The sequence below is a fragment of the Colletotrichum phormii genome (assembly GCF_030913505.1).
Source record: "Colletotrichum phormii strain CBS 102054 chromosome Unknown BDP81scaffold_9, whole genome shotgun sequence".
Classification (NCBI taxonomy): Eukaryota; Fungi; Ascomycota; class Sordariomycetes; order Glomerellales; family Glomerellaceae; genus Colletotrichum; species Colletotrichum phormii.
Genome location: NW_026851451.1, coordinates 987254 through 1012663, shown reverse-complemented (window position 1 = coordinate 1012663; position 25410 = coordinate 987254). Strand labels below are relative to the sequence as shown.

The 25410-nt window shown below is 53.7% G+C and overlaps 3 protein-coding genes across 3 annotated transcripts; 2 read left to right on the top strand and 1 right to left on the bottom strand.

Moving 5' to 3' along the window:
• Positions 1 to 3475: 3475 nt before the first annotated feature.
• Positions 3476 to 5641, top strand: BDP81DRAFT_318826 (PalH/RIM21-domain-containing protein; the record flags this gene model as incomplete). Its single annotated transcript, XM_060584391.1, has 2 exons — positions 3476 to 5429; positions 5484 to 5641. 2 exons carry the CDS (start codon positions 3476 to 3478, stop codon positions 5639 to 5641), a joined length of 2112 nt encoding a protein of 703 aa, XP_060445833.1.
• Positions 5642 to 9792: 4151 nt separating this feature from the next.
• Positions 9793 to 11323, top strand: BDP81DRAFT_460790 (TLC domain-containing protein; the record flags this gene model as incomplete). Its single annotated transcript, XM_060593694.1, has 3 exons — positions 9793 to 9981; positions 10082 to 10801; positions 10886 to 11323. The coding sequence occupies 3 exons, from the start codon at positions 9793 to 9795 to the stop codon at positions 11321 to 11323; spliced, it is 1347 nt and encodes a 448-aa protein (XP_060445832.1).
• A 2377-nt stretch (positions 11324 to 13700) lies between these two features.
• On the bottom strand, positions 13701 to 16941 carry BDP81DRAFT_318956 (ABC transporter; the record flags this gene model as incomplete). Its single annotated transcript, XM_060584401.1, has 3 exons — positions 13701 to 14211; positions 14282 to 16446; positions 16495 to 16941. 3 exons carry the CDS (start codon positions 16939 to 16941, stop codon positions 13701 to 13703), a joined length of 3123 nt encoding a protein of 1040 aa, XP_060445831.1.
• Between the last annotated feature and the right edge of the window lie 8469 nt (positions 16942 to 25410).

The window sequence follows — 25410 nt, the reverse complement described above, 5'->3', positions numbered from 1 at the left end:
CTGCAGCCAGGTGGCAATCACGCTACATATCCGTATTGCACCATCGAAGCACGCCAATTCGTCCGGCTGCAGGCTACCAAGAATAGGTAAGCAGCAGCCTCCCGTGACGTGCCTCCATGCCACCTGTATGTACGGTACTCCGTACACCACACGATTATCTGCGGGGTTCGATGGAGCCAATACAAGTCGGTATTGGCCACTGGATTGGACAGTAGAGCCAACAACAGGTTTTGGCCCGGCTGACACCTGCCTTTCTGCTGATTATCTGGCACTCCCGTCTGCAGCAACGTAGGCCAAGTCGATATGGTTTGCCGGGCGCCGACATTGGATCACTTCACTCTGTCACTCACCACACGTATTACCTCCACGCATTCGTACGAATAGTTACACATCAATGATCAAGCAATCCTTCAAACAAGCAACACCTAGGAAACCTTTTAGAACCCCTGTGTCGATGAGGATTTGCCGTTGGCCTGAGCTCGTTGATCCCCTTTTGCGGACTCGGGAACGATGCAAATGGCCGAGAAGGGACGGAACGGGAAGCTTGTTCGAAAAGAAAGAAAGAAAAAAACTTCAATCCCAGCGCCTCATTTCCGTCACAGAAGACAGGGCCACAGGGGCCTGCTAGTGGTGGCCTGTCAGTGGTGGTTTTTTCTGTACAAGTTTTCCCTGCTCATCTCCAACAGAGGTGGTACGTACTCGACCAGTTACCCATTTGGACGTTGGCCCGCGTCCATGGGTTGCAGATGACCCGCAGTTCTCGCCCAAAAACTCATCTCATTGGGTGTGGACTGACCGGATGGGTGAGCCCGGGACAAGGGGGTGTGGCTGCAAGAGGGAACGCCGTGCCCGGGACCCCTGACACAGTGTGGGATCCTTCCGCAGCGCTGCCCTTTCATCATTTCCTCATCCAGCTCAGTGGCCGCCGAAGCGAGCCAGCAGACCGTCAGCAACACCTTCCGTTCTCCTCTCCGTCTTGGTCACACACACCGTCTGTTCAATTCCTCCCGTCTCCGTAATACTTGTAGTAAATCGACAGCGATCACAAGCACACGCTCTCACCTCTATTTTAATTAGAGTTGACAGAGCCACGATCGATAGGCGACAATGGGACTGATTTTACTGATGTCATCGGCTTCCCCTCAAGCTTTCGTCCAACTCTCAAAAAGAAGAGTGTGACGAGCCGACAGAGCAAGAGTCGAACGAAAGTCGAGGGGTTACCGCTCATTGTCAGCCATTTTACCCTTTTCCCGTGTTTCATGAGCCAAGACAAAACGCTCCGAGCTCAAGACTCAAGAGACGACTGGTGGGCCATCTGATTCCTGTACTTGATCAGCACGGCTACCCTTCTCCGTGTCAGGGTGCTCACCTCGAGACGGAGAGGCTTAGCCACCGCCGTGGCACCGTTCTCGTTCCCAGCTCTTCCATTGCAAGTTGCGGCCGATACTCGCGGACACGCTCTTTCATCACTTCAACGGTGGGCACGGCGACGCAGCCCGCTATTGTCTAGCGCCGGGCGTACAGTGTCTTACAGTCTCGCTCTAGAGAGTACGTATTTTCCCTGTATTAGATAATATCTAGGAAGTACCTAGGTAGGGACATTCGATGCAAATGACTGACGGAACAGGCGACGTCCATCTGTGACGTTCACCTGGATTACTTCATAACAGCACCCGTAGGTGGACTTCTTCTCCCATTGTCGCCGGATATCGAGGAGCACTGCTGTCTGCTTGCCCGACCCGTCAGACGATGGCGCGCTGAGTGATTCTTCCTCACTGTCCGACGACACCTCAGTCGGACCATTCTCAGCCAGACCACGAATGAGTCTCTCCACTGCTTGGCGCCACCTGTGACAATCTACGAAGCTTTCTGAACGAGCCTTCTGTCACACCACGCGATGCGGGACGTGAACGACAGGCGACTGATTGAATTGGTCTCTATCAACCTTCCCCTCCCGTCTGATCTCGATGGCACCGCTCGCCCTCCCAAGGCTCACAGTGCAAAGCTGACGAAGAAGGGGCTTGGGCGGGGGTCTCTGTTCGCCTTCTCGCTGCAATTTCAACGCGACGGTATTGAATCTAATACTCGGTGCCTCTTTGAGCGCATGTCAATCAATTGTTCGCAGCCATACCCTGGTGTCGGAGAGCACGCCTCGTACTTGTCACGTACTGTACTAGGTTATCACGGTTATCTACCGTCTCGCAATCCCACGAAGCTGGAGTCAGCGTCCTCATGGATCGACGATGGATTGCGGAATGGCGTCCGGCAATGCCATGCAGAGTCGGAACCTTCTTCGTACACGCGTTTTTGCTAAACGGCGAAGGACCCTTTTCTTGGTGTCTGTAGATCGCCCCGAATCTCGTCGGGTCTGCCAAGCTGTCACTACTCCGTACACGATCGCGCAGTGCTTCGCGACAACTCTTGGAAGAGCCGGTCCCTCTGACTCGGGACAGTACAGTGCAGAGTCTGTACGCTGGAGATGAGGGCTACATTGGATCCCCTGCTCATGCCACCATATCCGCATGTAATGGCCGTGGTTCGAGTCGTATCTGATAGCATCAAGCACAGTTAGCGGGAATGAAAGACCGGGGAGGGGGTGTGGATAATCCCGGTCGCACTGCTTACAGTGTGCTTCGCCTTCCTCGCACCAGCACCACCTACCGCCCGACACCCCCTCAGGAATCAGGATGACACTGGGAGAGTCGCCCTTTCCCCCCCCCCAATTCTCCCATATCCATCCATATTCATCCGCGTCCCCCCGACTTGCTATTCCAAAACACTTTCGAGACGGTCTACGACTCCACCCGACGAGCAAGAACAGCCAGATCTGGCCAGCACCAGTCTAACAAAGCGCAACAGCATACGGCGTAACAGCGCGCCGCCTTCCCCCTCTACTGCGTACAGCGACTCAGCAGCGCCCCCCCGGAAGTAGCTTTTACACTCTCCTTTCCCCCCCGGCCTCCCTCTTTTGCCCTTTCTTCCCCCCGTATTCTCTTGTCCTCCCAAAATCTCTCGGCGCCCAGCCTGCGATCCCTCCCACATCCCCCACACGCAAGCCTTCTTGGAACACTTTCTCCATTGTGGTCACCGACAACCTCAACCTCGACCCGGTTTATCAACAATTCGATTGTGACCTTTGGCTATTTTGGTATTCGCCTGGAGGATCTTGGAACATTGACGATTGCTTCGAATCAACTGCTCAACCACATCACCACTTTGTGCCCGACCTGAGAACGCCCGGACTCGTACTCTCGACTCTCGCCGCACCCATCCGCCCGACCGAGTCCCGGAACTCGCGTCGCTCGACGACAACAACTCGACGCCCACGTCAATCGACACTGCGAATCCACCGACGACTGCGAAGCTTATTCGATGGCGAGTGTTCGCGAATAGGACGAAGACCCTTTCGATCCTTGCCTGCGGCTGGCCGCTCTGTTCTTCATCGACAAGCACCCGACGAGTCGGCGCTGCCACCATGGTAGATCTCGCCGCAGCCGCGAGTCCCTTGCCCTCTCTGGGCGCCGCTGGGGCAGCAGCCGCGAAATTCGCGACCGCCGCGCCTATTATCATTGCGAACAATGGCATCAACTATGAAGAAACCACGACCGGAGGCGCCGTACAATACAACGACTTGCGCGACCCCTTCTTCGCCTCCATCTTCCCCGTCTGCTACGCCCTCGCTGCGACGACAGTAACAGCATACATGCTCGTGATCATGCTCTTCATTACCCCTAGATCTTTTCTCGACGGCGGAGTGGTATATCTGGGTCGACGCGGGTTTACGAGTGGAGGAACTTCGAACGGAATCAGCATCGGAGGTCGACCATGGCTGCAGAAAGTGGCCGCCGTCACCGTTGCAATCTCTCTCACAATAGCAAGCGCCGATACGTTTAAAGTTGCCGAGCAGCAGTACCAGTGGTCAATTCAAGACGCCAAAAAGATGCAGTCGGAGGTTATGGACGGAACCGAACTGAAAGTCATTCGCCTCATTTCCGACACCTTTTTGTGGCTTGCACAAGCCCAAACTCTCATCCGACTCTTCCCACGTCAGCGGGAAAAGGTTATTATCAAGTGGACTGCCTTCGCGCTGATTACATTAAATCTCATCTTCAGCGCCCTGAACAGCTTCCAGTACCCCACCAGCGGGAGCAACGGTAACGCCCGTCCACGAAGCTTTGTGGACGCTGTTCCCGCTCTCAGTTACCTATTTCAACTATCCCTCGGCCTACTATACGCCGCCTGGGTTATTTACTACTCGCTTATGAAGAAGCGATACGCCTTCTACCACCCCTTGATGAAGAACATGATTCTGGTTTCTACCCTATCTCTCTTCGCCATCCTTGTACCAGTCGTTTTCTTCGTACTGGACATGGCACAACCGGAATTCGCTGTTTGGGGAGACTACGTTCGCTGGGTTGGTGCCGCAGGCGCCAGTGTCGTAGTCTGGGAATGGGTAGAAAGGATTGAGGCATTGGAAAGAGAAGAGAAGAAGGACGGTATCCTGGGACGCGAGATCTTCGATGGCGACGAAATGTTGGAGGTATCAGCATCCGAATTTCCATGGCTCAGGAGGAGAAAGAACAGGAACGGCGGTAGGGATGGCGGTGACGGTGGCGAAGATGGACCTCAAGGTGGTTCAGGCGCTCAAGGTCCTCCCTCGGCCGAGAGAGGTAACCTTTGGCCAGGCATGACACAGATCGCCTCCAGATATCGCTCCAACCACGCCCACACCAACTCGGGAGCAAACAACCAAAGCGGCCCAAGATCCAAGGGCGGTCTGCTGCGTCCGCCCATGTGGCCCTCTCGGCCCGCTGCCGCGGTTACGCCAGTGAGCCGAACCGACACAGCCAGCGCAGCGAGCACCGTCTATGCTGTAAGATATCAGCTGCCGTCAGAGACAACGTCAAGGACGCCCGAGGCAGTTATTCGAGCGGCCAACCAAAGGAACGCTGCAGCTGCCATGTCGAGGAGTAACTCGACATCATCTAGGAGTGAATCGACCACGAGTGACGACGACCTTTCAATGGCGGCACCCGTCCCCAGACAAGCAACGCACAAGACCGTTGAAATCGACACAGAGGCCCAGGAGGACATGACAGAAAAGAACCGCAACGGATGGCGATCCCTGGTAGCTAACCCACTCTTCCGCCGCACCGCTCGCGATCCACCTGCCGAGGTGATGGCTCACACTGAGTCAAAACCGGAGGCGCGCGGTGGTCACGATGATGCGGGTAGATGGGACCTCCGGGCTCGTTTGGAGGACTTTGCCGCCACCCAGGCCGAGAAGATCAGAGAGAAGATGCGACCAACGCCCGAGACAGATAGTCTTCCGGTGACCGTCATTCCCGCGCCGCCAAGACAAGGAGCAGCACTGGCCCAACTACTGGAAGAGGAGCGAGGCGTCGAAGACCAAGAGCAACCCGGTCTCAGTAGAACTATCAGCGACGCCTCTGCACTCTCGCCTCAGGCTGCGGCTGGTCTAGGAAGGACGCAGAGCAATTTCTCTCGTCGATCCCCTGCCGCAGGTCAAGGCCAAGAGCCTGCTACTCTTCAGCTCAGCAGACCACCTCTCTGGCCTGGAGTAAGGACTCAACATCAGGACTTTGAGCCGCATTCACCCAACGCGCCGCCCACTCCCTAATGATGAGCTTACGCGGTTTATGATCTTCTTTTGTCGGTTATTCAAAAGCGTGGCGCCGTGGCTTTTTGTCTCTTTTGCATCGCGAGCAAGCATAACGGCGCATTACTATGGGGGAACGGATGGCTCCGGCACGAGTCTCGATTGGGTTTTCAAATTCAACTTGTACATTGCAGATGGAGTATATGGGACGGGAGGAAACGCCCTCACGAGGAAGCGGAAACCAAAAATCTTTTTGCGAATAATGAGGAGAGGAACCAGTTGTGGTTTCATGTACATGTTTGGGGAACACGGAACGTAGCCCACCATTGGGCGGAACGCGGAGTATAGAGAAAGGGGCGTTGTGCGGCTCTATCTTCTTCTAGCCTGGTTTACAGGTGATCACTCCCAGAGGAGCAGGAGATTGGGGATCAAGCTGCGCGCGCTGTAAGAGATTTGGGGCCTCATGTGGGAGATGTCTGCGAGCCATCAAAAGGGCAAGCAAGGCGGTGGAAGTGTGAAATACCAGGTGCTGTTTGGTGGATGGACATGAGGTGGTGAGAGGCAGAATAAGCGATAGCCGCAATGGTTTCGATACGTTCAATGGAACTTTTTTCAATCACTCGTCTACACATACTTCACGTGAAAGGATGATTTCTCATAGCATTACCATGTCGAAACGATGGGATCCCGAGGTTCGGTCGATGATCGAAGTGCATACTCTTTCACGGGCAGTTTTGATCGCTACAAAGGAGCCAACTTCAAGAGCAGGCGAGCCCTTGACCAAAGGTGCAGCAACGTCTTTCTCCAACTCCTTTCCGTCTTGCTCGAATGCCCAGCCTGAACTGCCCAGACTACTAGCGAGGCAGATTCGTGCACAGATTTCATTTGGCAGACTACTCGAGGCAGATATGATACGGAAGCCGCGTACTCAGGAGCTTTAGGAGCGTTGTTGTATCACCACTACTACCACTACTAGAGATCGTCGGAGTGTTTCACCGACGGGCGGCGCAGAGATGGAGAAAGCAACAGGTGCGGTCTGTAACCCCCCCCCCCCCCGTAAGAACTCTCCGTTTCCAACATGACGGGGAAATCTTTCACGGAATTAGGTCTTGGCACTTGGCAACGGCGAACGAGGCTGTGATGAACTCTCATTCATTTCATGGCCCAAGGGGCTGGATGCTGGACTTGGCAAACGAGCGGCCTGAAATACTGGATACCCTCGGGCACTGCTGGCGAAGCATGGGCAACAATTCGGGGCGTCTTTTGTCGAGGGCAAGAATGGGGGGCCAAGAGATCTGCAAAGGTAGCCGTTTGACAGTGAATGACTAGAACTGTCTCAGTGGCGTGAAAGAAGCATTCCAGACATGCCCGCTTGGCGCTCAGGGGAGTGGTTTCTTTCGGATATCTCCAGCAGTTTAAAGCTGTTGAAGATGACAGAGTACGTATAGCAGGGTGCAGACAGCTTTGCCAAGTTTTGCCCCATCATGGCTGATGGCTACGATGCGTCAGTACCCAGCAGCAGTACGAGCTTCCAGGGTCTTCATCTTTACAACCCTGACTACGCATTTGCCCGGTCTTGACGGTAGCTCCTGAACGGTAAGTCACAGGCGGTAGATAGGTGACGACGAAGTGATGGAGATGTTCGAAGCTGTGCCTGCGTTAGCCCCCGACGATGGCGGCGGAGGGCGGGTTTGTGTGCGGGACGATAGCAGGGTTTTGTGACCCGCGTACGTGGTGCTGTCCACTGTGCCGAGATCTTCAGGAAAGCTGTGCCATGCCACCCACACAGGCCACGGCTGTCAAATGCGACGGATCAAAATGCTGCCGTGACGACTGCGGGAACTTCGAGAGACTGGCGGGCCTACAAGAGGGTTGGAGCGGACCCTGACTGCAGGTGACGAAATTTCCGAAAGGGATACCAGGCCGTCGGGATAAGGTGCGAATTGGCTGTAGTAATGGCGGGGCGGGAATGCGTGCATCAGCGTGTGGCATGTGAGAGAGAGAGGGTCGGCGGGGTCGGCATCCTGGCGCACCGGTTGGCGGGGTTGAAAGTATGAGATCACGTCCGACTGGACATGCTGGATGGAATGGCCTTTCTGAAAACTGCACCTCGTCCGCCGTGATAAGTAAGCATTCGTTAACCGATTCTCTGTCGAAGTGGCTCGAATTGATGGAACGTAACGGGTAGGCATTGTGGCTCTGGCTCTGGTAAAATGGATTTGACTGAGGCAGTGTAGGTGGCCGTGATGCCGACAATGATGTAGCTGCACTGATCAAAGGCATGCAGGCCGGTCTGGCTAATTCTAGTCATCGTGAGTCTCTGAAGATGGGAGAGGAAGTCGATGTATGCGCCATGACGATTGTCCAAGGCCTGTCATGAAGCTTGTCGACTGGCGAGAGAAGGCAACGTAGAAGAATTTTGCCTACGTCTGTCTGGAGTACCTATCCGTCAGGCATGCGTAGACATGAACCTTTCAAGTGAAGCTTGCTAGAACTCGTAGCTAGACAGCCTTGCCTATTGTTGTCGCTTGGAAGAGCAAGCGCTCTTATGTCACAGCTCCTTCCCCTGAACCGTCGTCATCGACGTCGACTTGGGGGGATAATAATTTGTCGGTTACGGCGTATGGCGTCCTGAATTCGATCTCGATCGCGGAGCTGACTTGACTTGTTTGCATGGCTGCCAGCTCAGCTTGTCTAGGTCGAATTCCAAGGCACTAGGATTTGAGCTTTGTGAAACCCAGTTGCGAGCCGGGGGCATCTCTGTTCGCATATCGTCTGGCTGTGTAAAGACGGGGAAGAGTCCTTTTGAGCTCTGCCATGTTGTCCAATCCAGAGGGATGGTCCTGGTTATGTTGTCCACGTCGCTGTTGTATTTGCATATGTAGCTGGAGATGTGGAGGCATTGTGAAGCGTGGTCGGGCACATGACTGCGAAGGAGGAAAGACGATGCAACGGCATGGCGCTGGGAGGGAAGAGAAGGGGTACGAGGAGGTGGTGCTGGCTGCATTATGTTGCGATTGAGGTGAGTTACAAGTTACAAGGTCGCAGCCAAGATGCAAGAACCAACAGCCCAGTGCATGTCTCCTGCAGTGGGGACGCCAGATGCAAGCCCGATGAAATGACCCAGGAAGGAGGTACCTTGCCACGTTTACCTTGAGGTAAGGTACTTCATATGGAGACCTTAGGTACTACTCCGTACACTTCAAGTAGGTATCCCGATTCCCGAGCAAGGGGGCCATCACGGCACAACGGGTAAGATGGGATACCGGCACCCCCCAAGCAGGAACCGGCAGATTAACGACGACAACGGGCAGATGTGCAACCAATTGAGGTGCGTCTTGCCTCGAGGCACCTGTGGCACCTTACTGTACCTTAACTGTATAAGGTAGCTTGGTGTAAGCTCGTTGGCTGCTATCGTCCATGGTTCCCGTCTCTCCATTTGGTTGGTCAAACAGCTCCTAAAAGGTTCTCGGCGAATTTCTTTTCTCCTTAGTCGATGGGGGTTTAATTTTTTTATTTTCCATCTTCATCGCTCTGCCTCCCCCCGGTTTGATCATTTGGATGGTTTCTTCCTTCTTCTTACCATGTCACCATGTGCTTGATCTCATCAACGGCTTCTGCACTCATTTGCTCTGACGGAATACCAGTGTCTGACCCCCCCTGGAATGGACTGAACACCCCCAGACCCCCTCGTCCTCTCACTCAGTCCTTCCTACTCCTGCTCTTTGACCGTAATGCGGTGGTTAAGGGAAAACAGACGACTGGCCTCTCGGTCAGACGAATTCACACGACGAAACACAGAAGACTCAAGGAACAACCTTGAGTCCGACCTCGAGTTTCCCCCCCCGTCGTACTTGTTCTTCAACAGCTCCACCGACCCGCCGACCACGTTCGCCCTGTCTTTCCTTAACCATACTTCCATGATCGACAGCGGGCCCCCCTGACCTTCTCGACGTCGAATAAATCAAAACCTGGGAGCTCCTTTCCAACTCACGACTTCCTTGCCCGGATTTCCTCCTTCGCACCCGCCGACAGCTTCCCAAACTCAAACTTGCTGTCTTCCTCCCCTCTCTTACCTCCTTGCGACTTCATCCCGCCATCCTGCCCTCCGAATCCACTGTCCGATTGTTTTAAACCACCCGAGACGCTGTCAGAAGCGACTCTCTGTCACCATGGCCGACTCCGAACCATTCCCTCTCCTCAACACCTCTGTCGACCAATTGCATTCCGCTATCGACCACGCCCCCAGCTCCTCACGAACAACACGACGACGAAAGTCAAGCGCACTCGGCCAAGACATCCGCGCTGGCGATACAGGCCCTGCGCTTGCAACAGCCCGAGACGGCTCCTCCCTCACACCTGTAATACAAGCCCTCGGTCCCATCACTGCCAGTCGCCCCGGGCCTTGTTCCTAGATCCTGTCCCATACCCAACATTTGACTGACCTCTCGTCTCCTCTAGACCGTACCTACGAAACGTCCCTCGAAGCGGCGGCGAGCTCGTGGCGGCTTCGCTCGAGTTCGACAAGCCATGACCAAACACACGTACCTCGTTCCCGCCCTCATTATTGGCCTCACTCTGGCTCTCTATATTGTTCAACCAAACGACTCGAACCCGCTTCATCGCTTTATTTTCCTCTCCTACCGCTTACCGTCCGACCCGGCCAACCCTGATGCCCCTGCTCAATATGGCAAGGGTCTATGGGACATCGCCTTTGTGTCATTTTGGACCGTTGTCTTGACTTTTACTCGGGAATTCATCATGCAAGAAGTCCTGCGGCCTCTAGCTCGCGCTGCCGGAATCCGCTCGCGTGGCAAGCAAGCTCGTTTCATGGAGCAGATGTACACTGCCATTTATTTCGGCTGCCTTGGACCTGCTGGTCTGTACGTCATGAGCAAGACGCCCGTCTGGTACTACAGTACCCGAGGCATGTACAAGGACTTTCCGCATATGACACACGAGGCCGGCTTCAAGTTTTATTATCTTTTTCAGGCTGCCTACTGGGCCCAACAAGCAATTGTCTTGCTGTTGGGTATGGAGAAACCCCGTAAAGACTTCAAAGAGCTGGTCGGTCATCACATCGTCAGTCTTTCTTTGATTGCTCTCAGCTACCGGTTTCACTTCACCTATATAGGACTGGCAGTTTACTCGACCCACGACATCAGTGACTTCTTTCTTGCTGTAAGTAGATGCTACTCTACGTGAGGCCACAAGGCCAGAAGAGGCGGGTTGGAGACCTACGGGCAGTACTAACTAATTCAACAGACGTCCAAGGTGCTCAACTACATCGATTCCCCAATCGTCGGTCCTTATTTCTTCCTCTTCATGTGTGTTTGGATTTACCTGCGTCACTTCATCAACTTGAAGATCATTCTGTCCCTGTTCACAGAGTATACCACTGTCGGGCCGTTTGAGTTGAACTGGGCCACCCAACAGTACAAGTGCACGCTGTCACAGTACATCACCCTTGGACTTTTGTCGTCACTCCAGGCCCTGAATCTCTTCTGGCTCTTCTACATTTTCCGCATCGGCTATCGCTTTCTTCGCTACGATATCGCGGAGGATGATCGCAGCGATGCCGAAGTCACTGATGCCGATGAGGAGGCTGAGAAGAAGAAGGCCCTGTCTGAGAAGACCAACGGCCACGCTACCGGAGTCAATGGCTATGCGCCCCAGGCGAGGCTTGTCAACGGCCACGCATGATAGAAAACCTCGAAGAAAAACAGAGCAAGCAGAGGATGCAAAACGAGGCACCGGAGGTGTCATGGGATTTGATTGAATCTTCCGCATGCGACTGATGTTATAACCGGTGGATATACCCTATTGCGACGAAGAGATGAAGGGAGACACTAAGACACTTCGAGCAACCGTTCATTACCACCCCGAGTCACAATAATCTTCGATTTCGAACGTCGATTTGGAAGTAGCAAGGTGGCTCAGAAATTGCCGAAACGTGGGGTGCAGAACGTCTGAAAAGCGACACGAGCTGGGATCGCGCCTCCTTACCGCACTGACTTCAACCCATTCCTACGAAGCGTGCACGATGCGTGCAATCAACGATCATGCGCCACAGACACAATACCAGGTCGGCGAGTCCCGTAGAAACATTCAATGGGAGCAATCCATGTCAGACCGATGTTGGGCAAGGAATCAAAACCTAGACATTGGAAAGCACGCGACCTCGGGTGTCGGTCGTTCTCGATCGGCTAGCACCGGGAATGCTGTTGCAAACAACCCGCATCATCTATGAGGCTTAGCAACAGTGAGCCGAGGTCAAGGCGTTGTGGTGGTGGTCTCAAGAGGGGTGCGTGTGCGGAGACAGATGAAGTGAGACAGATGTGCGTCTGTGGACGATGACGGCGCCTCCTCCTGCGCAACCAGGCAACTCGACGGCATCCTCTACACACCGCCTGAATACCCAAGGTCTCACACCATCTGAATCCACATCTAACTCATTCCTTACCACCCTCGTGATTCCCTACCGCTTTAGTACTTCTGGGAACGAACACAAGACGGTAGGTAAATGACTCTACCAGACCGAGACATTTCCCGCCCTGGAATTGTTAGTTCAGCGACAAGCAAGGTCTGGAGTGCAGACCTGCCATGCGTCAGGAGTAAGCATCGCGAATTCGTATACTAGAAGACTGAACGATACATGTGCGCAGGGAGGCAAGCAAGCGTGCCGTCATGTACATTATCTTACACCGGAGGAGGATTTTTTTGGAACCCTCAAAGTGTATCCTCCGCACCCAATACTAGACTTCCATACCATTGTTTTCAGCTTCGTGTCGGTGTAAAGTGATGGCTAGTGCCTTCGAGTTGTTTGCCCCATTTCTAGTGTAAGCTTCACGTCAGATGCGCAGAGTTGGACATGCAAGTTTTTTGAAACTATTTTGAGCTTTGAGCAATGTTGTATCGCTCCCGCGACGCGAGACCATTTTGCGCGCGGGGATCGCTACCGTCTATGGACCTTGACCCTTGGGTTGGCGCGAAGCTATCAAGTGTAGCCGCAGGCCCCCATAAAAAGAAAGAAGAGAAAAATGGCTTGGACAGCCGTCCGCCGTCTCTCTTCTCTCATCCACCCCTGTCCGGTCTTTGATACTATGACTAGGAAAAATGCAAAGTAGACTTCCTGATGGTTCCTCCACAAATGGTGGAAGATCCTTCGTCCATCTACACCCACTGCGTCCGCGTGGGATTTGAAGAAGCAAGCCAAGTTCCTGATGATGATAATGATGCTAGTCCGCCGCCGTCCGAGGCCGTTTTCCTACGCCCCGCGACCTCCGAGATCCAACCCCCTTGTGACCACCCAAGTTGATCTTGGACGAGAAAAAGAAAAGGTAGGCCTCTTCGAATGCAAAGAATCTGGTATCTGCGATGCAATGTCGAACACGCTGCCCATGGTAGCAGGTGGCGATCTGTAGTCGAAATGCAAAATCTTATTGCTGGGAACCCATGATTAATGGAGAAGCCGTCTCTCCTGTATAATGATGCTGATGGTACCGAAAATGCCCTGTCCAATTCAGAGAGAAAAGACGAGTCGCTTATCGCTGCTGTGAGGACACATGGTATGTTGTCAAGGCTGGGTGGGTGTGTCGCAGCCATGTGTCCGTAAAGAGCGTTGATGGGAGCGACAAATTGAGAAAAAGAACCCCCCCCCCCCCCCCCCCCCCCCCCGCCCCCTGAAGGGTAACCAACCGAGCCTGACCGAGAGACCGTTTCTCCGAGTCAATGTTTTTTGTTCTACTCGTGAAAGTCCTTTTGTGTTTTCGGGATCCTGATGATGAAGGGGTAAAGAAATGTGTGAACTCCAAACTCCGAGTCGCCGGTTTGATGCAATCTTAAGCCGTTAATGCGTTAAACCTGAGTCGTTCAAGGCTTGGCCAAGCCTTGTGTTCGTGAAGGGAAGTGTGCGGTCCAGTTTGTTTGTCCGCAGATTAGGGATTAGTGAGAAATGGTGACGGTGGGTGGTGTAGTGTGTGTGTGTTGCGGCTGATGAGAAATAGCTCTCCCTAGCGATGAAGCCTGGAGAGCCAAATCCATGCCTGTGTCACACCGATAGACATTCTGACTGGAAGGATCAATGCCGTCGAGAATGGTGTGAATCGTCAGAATGATGCGAGTGATCAGAGTGACGTGATCGGTCAGAGTGATGTGAGCGATCTGAATGGTGTGAATGATCCGAGTGATCTGAGTGATCTGAGTGATCCGAGTCGTGGTGAGCACTGTGGACCGACTCGGCATCAGAGCTGCTAGAGCTGGACGAATCCTCTCCCGTAGTGCCGGCCTTGGAGTTGTTCCCTGAGCTGCCCGGAAGGATAGTCGAGGAGTCAAGGCTAGTGTATCCATCCGAATGTCCGTCCGTCTGCTTCTTGAGACCACCAATGTTCGCCTTCCTAAGGAGCTTTTGCGCCTTCCTACTAGCAGCACGAGCTTTCTCAGCAGCGCGTTCGGCCTGTACCTGTCGCTCCCACATCGAGGCGTAACGTCCATTGGCATTGACAAGTTCTTCATGAGTGCCCTTCTCGGCGATAGTGCCATTGTTGAGAACGATGATTTGGTCAGCATGCGTGATGGTCGACAATCGGTGTCTGCAGGAACATGTTAGAAAGCAAATACAACCACGAGGAAACATAGCCTGTGCAAAGAGGTAAAACTTACGCAATGATCAGCAGTGTCCTGCCCTGACCAAGGTGGCCAAGCCGATCTTGAATTTGCTGCTCGGTGTGGGCATCAAGGGCGGACGTGGCTTCGTCCAGCATAATGATCTTGGGGTTCTTAAGAATCGTTCGTGCGATTGCGACTCGCTGTCTCTCACCGCCACTGAGCTTGAGGCCACGCTCTCCGACCTTTGTGTTGTACTGATCGGGAAACGACATGATCCGGTCGTGGATGCTGGCAGCCCGGCACGCTTCAAACACCTCCTCGTCAGTGGCTGACTGGTTGGCGTATCTGAGGTTGTACATCAGGGTGTCGTTGAACATTGTGGTATCCTGAGGGACGACTCCAATGTAACGTCTGACCGAATCAATAGTAAGGTCCTTGACATCCTGGCCGTCAATCTCGATGCTTCCAGAAGATGTGTTGTAGTACCGGAACATGAGGCGGAAAACAGTTGATTTTCCACCGCCAGATTCGCCCACAAACGCTGTGGTGGTGCCAGGCTTGCATTCGAAGTCGAGATCCTTCAGAGCCTTATTCTTTGGATCGTAGTTGAACGCTACTTTGTTCCATCGGATGTTGCCGTTGCATTCAAGCAAGGGCTTGGCCTCGGGGCCGTCGACCACGGTGGGCTTAACTTTGAAGAGCTCCAGAAGACGCTCGCCCGAGATCATTGACTGTTGAATGGTCCTGTAGAAGGATCCAAAAATGTTCAGAGGTGCCTGCAACTGGTTGAGGAAGGTCATGAGAGTCAGGAACCTGCCAACGTCCATTCCTCCACGGTTGACTTGATAGGCTCCGAAGACCATGACCACAGTGAATCCAGCCATGAAAACCAAGGCTTGGATGACGTTCATCTTGTTCACGCCCCACGTGACCTGCTTCTCAGCGTCCTGGTATGCCTGGATAGCGTTGCGGTATCGTTGAAACTCCCACTGCTCGGCGTTGAAATATTTGACTGTCTCGTAGCTCGTAATGGAGTCATTCTTGACGGCCTCTTCTTCTCTGTCGGCGTTGGACATGAGCCTTCGCTGGTCTGCCCGGGTCTGTGCCATCCTAATGGTAAGGAATAGGTACCAGAAGGTCAGGCAGCTCACTATAGCGCCATAGGTCGCGTCGAAGTACCAGCAGAAGAATACAACGGCTAAGAGCAGATCGAGGATCATGGGAGCCACCGAGAACGTCACTTGCTCAAGGAAGGAATTGATAGACGCGCCTTTGTTGAGAGCGGACAAAACTTCGCCGGTTCGCTTGCCGAGGTGGAAATCGAGGCTGAGAGAGTGGACGTGCTCGAATGCTGCTGTCGTCAAAGCCCTGTACGAGTTTTGTGAGATTGGTACCCATAAGATGGCTCGCGACGCATCCAGAAGCATGCCTCCTCCTTGCATGAGCCGAAGGAAGATAAGCAGTCCCAGAACAACCCAAGGTGCCTCTGCAAGGGTCAGCTTCTCGGTGAGCCATCCAACAACGATTGGCACAGCCAGGTTGATGGCACGCTGTGCCAACAAGAGGAGTACACAGAGTCCATAGAGAAGCTGCAGGTGTAGAGAGTTCTTAGGCCACTGATAGTCAAAGAACACCTTGTAGCTTCGCAGGTAACCCCACCACGTCGTTTGCGGTGCTTTGTCAGGTCGATAGAAGCCGGGCTCCTTATAGTCCTTGGTGATGTTACCACCTTCGGCCGCGCCATTAGTGTTGCCGACGGTACTTCCATTCCTAGAGCTTCGTACTGATCGACCGTTCAAGTCCCGGCCGTTTTGGCTGCTGTATGACGTCCGATGACCGTTAAGCAAAGGCGTCGTTTCCTCAGCGCCTTGAGACGTGTTTTGCTGTTCAACCTTATCTTCCTCCTGTTTGGGCATGTGGATCCAAGCAGCCGAGTAGATACTTAGCATACACAACGTAAGGGCGATGCGGATGATGTAAAGAACGACGTCGGTCAAGTCCCACTTGGATATATGCAGCGTTTTGATCTCGACTTCGGTTGTTCCGTCGCTTGAAAATCTCGGGTTCGCGGCCTTGAGCAGAGTGCAGACGCAAATGACCAATTCGCCAATCAGAGAAAGAGTCCAGGTGAGGAAGTGAGCTATCGTCGGACTTTCGTTCCACTCCAAGAGCGTCGTGATGAGGTATAGGTAAAGGTTCGGCGATCCAATGAGGTACACCTGGTTTAATTAGCCTGCGGGTTGGAGAATATGTGAGGGATAACATACAGTCATGGATTGGGATTCCTTATGTCCCTTGATGATGCCCTCGAGTTCTTCCATAACGTAGCTGAAGTGAGCGACAGCATTGGCGACGAATGTCAAGAGTACAACGACGGAAATCCAGGTGAGCCATGATCGGGAAGTCGGTGAAAGTATGGGGCCATATTGCTTGCGTTTGGGTTCCTCCCCATCGCGGCGCTTCTTCTTCTTCGACACGGGTAGTCGCTTACCGCCCGGGCCCAGGGGTTCTTCGTCCGCATCTTCTTTCGGTGTCGTCAATATGCTGTGTGTCGCGGCCGAGATGACGAAGACTAGCAACAACACCACGGGGTAGTATAGCAATGTTCCCTGGAGCAGGAAACAATAGAACGGGTCACCCTCTTGGCAGGTCTCGTTCATTCTTGCCTCGTTCGTAGGCCGCATCGGCAGGGGCAGCTTCTCAACACCTGCCATGGTGTGGACTATTCAGAGTAGAGAAAGTCAGATGTCAGAAATAATGATACAAGGGAAAGCAACCCCCCTGCGCGGGAGAGAGAGGGAGAGAGAAAGGAAAGAAGAAAGGAAGGAGAGAAAAGCGAGAGAAACTTACAATTCATGATCCGGGAAAAAGGGCTGATGATTTCATACCTTTGCCAGATATGCCACTTGCACGTCGAAGCTGGGACGCACTTGGCGTCGTTCCCGTGGCAAGTTGGAGGCCCGGTACGGTGCGGTACCTCGATATGCACGTCGCAAGGAAAGGAGGAGTCCACAAGAGAGACGCAGCCAGAGACACGAGATCTCGTTTCGGGACCAAGATGTTGGAGCGACACCAATGACTGGAGACGCGAGTGGTCTGGCAGGCGATTACCCGCCCGTCTAAAAGGTTCTGGGTCCTCGCTGGATGCAGGTGGCACTGGGGGGGAGGTAGGGGTCTCGAGCGCTGAGACCGGGGGGTGTCGTGCAAAGCGTGCGTTCCCAAAGGCTCGTGGTGCCGGGGTTGCAGGTCGAACCCACAGGACCACAGGGCGGTACAGAGGGGCACTGTTCAGTTGGAGTCGTGGTGGGGTCGGCTGACTTGATCAGTGGCGAAAAGCCACTCCGAAGTCCCTGGTAGTCGAGTCAAGGAAGAGTCAAGGACTTGTAGGATACTCGGCGGCCGAGGGCTGGTGGGGCGGGATTTTTCTGGCGAGTCCACGGGTGTGGGCTTGACTGCAAAGCAGAGGCAGGCTGTGCCCCGATCTGAGAGGCAAGACAGGCGCGGCCCTACCTGGGTGAGGTGAGCCGGTAGAAGCTGGATGACAAGAGTGGGTTTCGCCTCGAGTTCGCCGCCAAAAGTGAGACCTTGGACGGAGGGAATCAAGGAACTGAAGGCTTGTGACCGGGTGGATATCCGTAGAAGAGGAAAAACAAAGATGATGAATAACGAGAGGCCTCGGGTTCGGAGACGGAGCGTGACGTTGAGAAGGTATCCGTTAGGTACAAGTATTTGCGTTGACGAGACAGCGGGCAAGCTATCTACCTGCCGAGAGCCGGGGTTAGTACCAAGATTTACCCTCTTTGTTTTTTCTTCCCTCTCTCTCTCTCTCTCTCTTCCGCCGGTCTGGAAAAGGTGTTGACGGAAGCTTCTCAACCAGGTATTCTGGTCGAGAAGAAGAGGATAAAAATGAAGTCCCGGGGAGGAGGTTGCGGGACTGGGCGGGCGTAAGGAAAAAACAAGAAGGGCGTAAAAGAAATGGGATATGGAGAAGAAGAAATTTAAGAAATGTAGAGGAATTAGAAGACCAAGGCGAGTGAAAACATGTGGTGGAAGGTTGGGATGGGGATATGGCAGGAGATACCAAGTACAGAGTACAGCGCGCACCTGCCACACATCGAAGTCGAGGCAGGCACAGGGCAGATCGCCCAAAGTAGTATTGCGATCCAGGCCTAATGCCACATCCAGCTATACCTTCCTAGCTGCAGTGAAGGTTCTACCTGCCACAGCAGACGTAGGTACCTGCCAGCTGCCCAGTACGCCAAAAGATACCCAAGTCGCAAGGCCACCTCCGGGTCCGCAGGAGGTGGGAAGGTAGTAAAGCCGGGCCCGTAGTTTGTGTAAGGCAAAGGCAATGGAACTTGGAAGGGAAGGTTGGGTAGTAGTAAAGGCAGGTCGGGTGAGGTAAAGCAAGTAAGGTAAATGGACTTACAAGTTATCCCAAAAGGTACCTCGAGGTATCTGTAATATCGGATTGGCAGAGAGCGAGCGAGACGTGTTGGTTCTTCAAGCTCGTCTTGCTAGGTTGTCACTGGTCCAATTCCTCTGTCGGTATCCGTAGTAAGGTAAGGTAGGTCGGCGATGTAAAGCCTGTGATGGCAGCAGCCACCAGAGAGAGCACAGAGGGTATCGCGTCTGTAGTGCAGTTGTGGTTGGCAGTAGCGGATCGACGGTGTGTCGGTGTGGTGCTTGTTAGCGACCAGCAGCGCAGCGCAGCGAGGCAACGGGTGGCTGGTAGACTTTGGTTGGACTGAGTCGACTGTCGCTTGTCGGACTGAACGGTTCGTAAATATGGATGTGGATGTGAATGTGGATGCCCAAGGTGAGAGAGAGACTGAGAGAGAGAGAGAGAGAGGTGCTGGCACTGGCACTGGCACTGGCACCTCACAGTGGGCAATGGACAATTGTAACTTGTGAGTGAGGTGGGCAGTGGCCGGATAGTTCAGGTGAGAAAGAGGCAGCGAGACTCCGAGAGGAAACAAACGAGAGTCTGGAATCCACCCTCAGCGCGTGTATGTGGAGACCTGTCCCGGCTGGTTTGCGTGAGAAGTGGAGTAGCGGCCGGGGCTGATGCTGGTGTTTTGCCGGCGTTGTGGTTGTTGTCGATGGCGATGATGAGATGCTATGAAGACCGGGACGCTGCCCTGTCGTATGGAACTTAAGGTACTCCGTATGCACGTCGTGGAAAGGGTAGGTAGGTCCCGGAGACGGAGTGAGCGTCCAAATGGTGGGTGGATGAAAAGATGGCTGATTGGGTGGATGGGTGTGAGATGCGCAAGGTAGCTACAGGTACGGAGTACGGATAGAGTAGATAGATGATACGGAATGCGAGGTGTAAGTCGATGTAAACGGAAGCCAGACAGCTACGAGTTGCGAGGTGCAGCAGCAACTGCAGCAGGTCCTGGGCCGGATGTCAACGAGGGCCTGGACTCGGTTGATGGATGGAAACAGTTAATCGCCAAGGGTCCTGCTGTGCGCCCTGGTTAGTGCAGAGATGGAGATGGAGCTTGATATGGGGATGCGAACGGGGGATGGAGATGAATTGGGCCCCCAAACAGGAACCGACAGCCAGGGGAAGACAATAAAAAGTAACACATCCGGATGCTACGCATGCAACGCGAAGAGAAGGTTAAATGTGGAGGGGGGGGAGAGGGGGGGGGGGGGGGGGGATTCTACGGATACATGCTCTAAAAAAAAACCAAAAATAACCACGCGGTGCAGAGAGACAGAGACTGGGAGAGAGAGAGAGAGAGTGTGTGTGTGTGTGTGTGAAAGAAGTACATATCCGGACAAATTGACCACCGGGGAACAGACGACAAGGACACAGCCGAGGACCCAGTGACGATTCCAATATAAAAAAGATTGGGGGTGTTCATTGAAGAATAGAGTGGAGGGATATCCGCAGTAACTTGTGACGATGGGAGGATGATCAGCGTTGGTCTGGAATCCCCTTCTCTCTTGCGCTCAATGTTTCTCTCCCGTCTTTGATACCTAGATCATAAAGGTACCTCGCAAAGTGTGAAGTGTTCATCGTACGGACAGCCCAAGCAGAGGTGGATAGGGTAGGTAAGGTAGCCAAGGGGTGACATGACAATCCGAAATGCTCGTGTTGATACACACTTGCATCATCAACTGTCGATGCAAATGACAGCAAGAGGCTGTGCCAGAATGCCGGTAAGCCGTCAGGTGCTTTCCAGAGTCTCGAGATCCCATGGTCTTTGACCGTCATGTCAGGACTCAGGACTCAGTGGTGACCAACAGCCGTGGACCGTGGTTCCAGTGACCCAGAATAGCGCATCTCATCTCCTTCTTACCTTTCTGTCACAGGCAAAGCGGAGCGGGGCGGGAGAACAGGTTGGGATGAGGGATCTGAGTCCCGAGACCACACACACCTTGGCTTAGCTCTTGCGATCAAGGGTACTAGAGCCTACCTTGGCAGGCAAGCAAAGCAGTTCGAGAGCACGGAGCGAACACCCGACCTCCACTGCGATCATCAAGGAGGTGTTCCCGCGACGCCTCGAAGCGGAATGCTCCAAGATGGGTTCAAGACGGTGCGAGACAGCGCTGCAGCTGACGGGGGGACGAGGGGAAGCTAGTTGGAACGACCGAGGTCAGCCAGCCATCTGTTTGGACGGATAGTTCGTCCTGGATCTAGCTATCTGGGATTAGTACCACACTGTTTCCCTTGGTAGGCAGTACAATGTCGGCAACGTACACATACCGTGTCTATGTAAGGTATCCGTAATAAGGCACGACGGGAAGTTTGGGAGAGAAAACGGAAACACGGGGACGGGAACGTCCAAAAGAGTGACGGCACGGTGGTTGAAAACCCAAAAAAAAGTAAGACGAAGAAATACGTAACGATGGTGAGGGATGTTGAGAAACACAAAGTTACAACATCATGTTGACGTTTGGGGGCCCCTACCTAATAAGACCCGGAAAGAGGAGACTGCGAGAAAGGAAGGGGGGGGATCGAATCAAAGATTGTAGCATCCAATGTCCCCCATCGACCCTTGTTGCTTGCAAGTTCTGAATAGAGGCAAGTGCGAATGTACCCAAAGGTCAGGTCCTGCCGGCCTGCTGATGAGGGGTCCTGCCAGTCTAAGGCACCTATCGATGGTGATAATTTTCCTTCAATCTTTTTTTTTTTTTTATCACTCCCGTCACTCAAAGGTTCCATGTCGAAGATTGCTTTTTTTTTTTTTCTCTTTCTCAATCGTCCTTGCCTTCGTCTTACGGGTAGCCTCCATCTTGAAGCACCAGCTTCGAATGGGAATTGACCCAGAGTTCCGTCCATGGCACCAACGGAATAAGCTAGGTAATAAATTGGCTGTCATTGCATGGGATTTGCTGCATCTGCATTTGACTGCACGCACTTCCTGGAAGGTCCTGCCCAGTCCCGTCCTCGGGCCTCGTCGTGTTGTTTCCGGAGAGCTTCCGATGCGTTCCTGTCATGCCTGCCGCGGTAGTGCTGATTGGGCGTTTGGTGTGTTGAGTGAGAACTTGAGCCGTGAGCGTGAGGGCGGTTGTCGCCGTGTAAGGCAAGCACGCAAGGTACTTGGGCAGTACATAGAACGGATACTTAGCACTGCTTACCGAGTGAGTATAGCTTACTTCCATTACTTGCAGTGCCAGCTTCCAAGTTACAAGCCCTTTCCCTTCCGGTCCCATCGCTGGTCCCATTTGAAAAGGGCATCAGCTGCGGAATGGAAGGATGAACGGGAAGGGGAAACACCAAACCCTTGACCGATCCTTGCTTGCCTTGGACCTCCCCTCCTTCAGACTACACGGCTCGCCGTCTCCTTCCATTGACCTATGCCTCTTTTTCCTCTCTTCTCTTGACCCTCTCCAGGTTGAGCTGTATTACTCAGTCAGTCAGTCTGTCTGTCAGTCCATCGCTAATTCAGCGTTTCCTCTCTGGTTTCTTTCACAAACGGTTCCCATCCTTGGAGACAATTTAGCCGGGCCACTTTGACCCGTGTAGTGTGGTCTGGCACAAAAGGGTCAAAGGCTGGGCTTACGCCTCTTGCTAATCAACTGACGGACTGTCACTTCGCCTCAACTAACTCGTAAACTAGCATACTTTCTCGACGCCAGGTCTGTCTCTTGATTCTCCGAGCCCTCTCTCTGACTGCCAAGTCAACCAAAGTAAAAGTGCCCGCCCTTAAAAGGGTGTTTGAGCAACATCGTGTGCAATGTTTCTGGCTTCCCATGACCCCACTCTGCTCGAAATGCCCGATGCCTCCGTTCGAGATGCCGAAAGACTGAAAGTACGAAGGGAAGCCAGACAAGGTCTCCGGGCTTGCTCACCCAAAACGCCAAGCAAGAACCTATTTCTCTAGATTCTAGACGTTGTACTACCACGACAACGGGCAACGGGCATGTATGGTACAGGAGTGGTCCTCGGCCGAGATGCGCACCGACACCTAGACGCAAAACCACCCGCTTGTCAGCCACGACAACCTACAACATCAGCTTCGCGTAGGCGACATGCAGCCTCTCCGATCCGCCGCCGTTGTGTGACTGGGTACAACCTCCTTCCTCCTTTTTTTTTTTCTATCTCTCTGGCCCGGCCTCGGTTCCCAGCCCGTATCCGGCGTCAGCATCCGTCAAGGATGTTGCAAAAGTGAAAGACCATCGAGCAATCATCGACCTCGTTTCCCAACCTCCGGAACCCCTGGAGTCGCCTGCACCGCTGCTGTCACTGCTTGCGATGTCGTCGCGGTTGATATCAGCCCGCGCTTTTGGGGTGGTCAGAATCCCAACCAAACGGCTTGCATCCAGGCCCTTCTCACCGCTTGAACTCCACCATCAGCTGCGTTAGCAGACGAGGGCACAGTGACTGCAGCCGCAGCGTGCATTTACGCATGCATACACCGGACCAGCAAGTGTGCCTGTGTGCCTACCCACCACCTGTACGGAGTACACGCTCAAGAGCACAAGCAGGTCCAGGTCCGGCACCCACCATCTCAAAGACAGGCCGGACTACCCCTGCAACTCGGCGGCTTGGATCGTTCTGGAGGTGGTGGAGTTGCCGTTGCTCTTTGGCTGAACTGTCCAACGCTTTGCGGCACTGTATGGAACATGGACTCTGGGATTGGTCGGGTGCTCAGCAGCCTCTGGAACCAAAAGTATCCGCCAGTGGATGGGCGTCTCGCCCCCAACGAGAACCCAATTCGAACCCTCCTATTAGTCGTAATCTCTAGAGGATGGCCCAGAAGCTGTGGAGAAACGTCAGGGATTTCGAGCTTCGGGACTTTTCTTCGTCACCATTTGTCTTTCTCGTTGCTTTCCACGACCTAGACGCGGTCGATAAACTTGATGATCAACCGATGACCTTGGATGACTCTGCCTGTGGCTCGATTCTCGTGACACATACGGTGAAGGTTCGCGCTTGGCCGCTTATCCAGTTGCGCTTAAGGCTTCCGGTTGCATGGCTGCTCAGAGTATGTGATCTACGCTGTTCCGTTTTGTCCAGTCACTGACACTGGATGGATCTGAGTGATCACAGGCGGACAACCTGGGAGCAAAGAGAGACGCGACAACTAATACCTAGGAGGAGCGATAAGGTGTGTTTCCGAGCCCAAGCAACCAAGTAAGCTTCTCAGCTCGTCCTTTCTACACGAGTGTAGACTTACCCGCTGCAAGAGGTTGGTGACGGATCTGCAACGCCAGCCTCGAGTCACGCCGCCGCCGCAAGTTGCGACTGTTGCAGACCGTTCGGCTGGGAGGTCGCCGAGGCTTTTAATAGCTGTTTCACCTCGACCGTCCGACTCTTACAACAGTCCGATGTGCGTAGGACGCGCAATGGGTATGTCGGATGAGACAAGCTGCGCCATTGCTCCAACAACCTTTCAACTGTTCACGTTGACCTGCCGCGTCTCACACATCGCTTGCCCGTACAAGAAAGTCCTCGATTGGGAAGCGATGAAGCGCTATCGGTTACCTCATGCAGATGGTCGGTGAGCGTGTGTGCCTCCCGAGCAGGCTACGGCCCGACGCAATCAACAACTGAAGCTCACCCGTGAAGATTTGGCTTTCCTTTCGCTTGCGGTTCCCTCTCACAGTCTTCCGTCTCACGCAAAAAAATAATAATTCACGCGACACAGCATGATCGAGTTTTAGCCTTGCTCAGGTTGAACAGAGCTCCTCAGTTTCGAGTTTCGAGGTATGATTTACCTGCGGAGCCATCGCGGCTCAATCCTCTACAGTAGAGATATCGCTTGTCTCCAAGGCTCATCGTTCGATTTACGTGTCACAAATGGGCAGTGAGCTGTACAGGCGCATTGCAGGCCGGCGCATTTGCCCCAACAATGGATATCAACTCATCTCCGCCGGGCGGTGCCATAGAAAAGGCGGAGGTCAGCCCGCCGGTGTCCGTCAACGTTGCTCGACGGATCAAGGAGGGCCGAGTTGGGTACGGATGCAGCTCGTCCTCTCACCGGGTTGCTATGACCATGCTCAACCGCGAAACGGGAAGGCCGTCCGAATCACCACCGGCATCTTTCTGCAGGCGTCTAGACCACACTTTGGCACCTCTGACAAGGGTGTCGACCGTTGCCCCCCAAGATTGCTCTCCCGCCAATGACGACGACCCCCGACACGTTCTCAGCTTCCAGCTTCATTGTGTATTTGTTCGTCCCACAGGGTTCCTCCACGTGGTCGAAGTTCCCGTCGTCGACAAGGCCTAGATTTCCTTCTACGTCGCATAACAAGGACGGATGTGCCGCGCTGCAGGCTCATGACGTTGAGATGGAGCAAGCAATTATCTGGTGTCACAAGGCTGAGACGTCATTCATTCAACACAGCATATGCACCCCGTATGCAAACCTACCTTGATTGGGGTCTGGGGGAACATGGCTCGTGGGGGAAAAGGAATCCTCGGAAGTGGGACTACAGAGCACACCAAAAGTGCCGTTGGTCCCCCACATCGTGACATCGACTTCTTGAGCCTCAAAGGGGACGGCGTAATGTCGTTGGCCACCAATGATTCGCAGCAAATGTCCTCGATCAACCAGTGACCGACTAATAGCACGCAGCTACAGGCTTTACACCCGCTGAGAGCATCGATGACTCTGGTCGAGTTGTCACTGGCGGACCTGCCTTTGTTACTTCCAGCTGCGTCGGTAGCACCACCAAACATCACATGACATGGAAACGGGCCGCCTATGTTACAAGATGCTGTG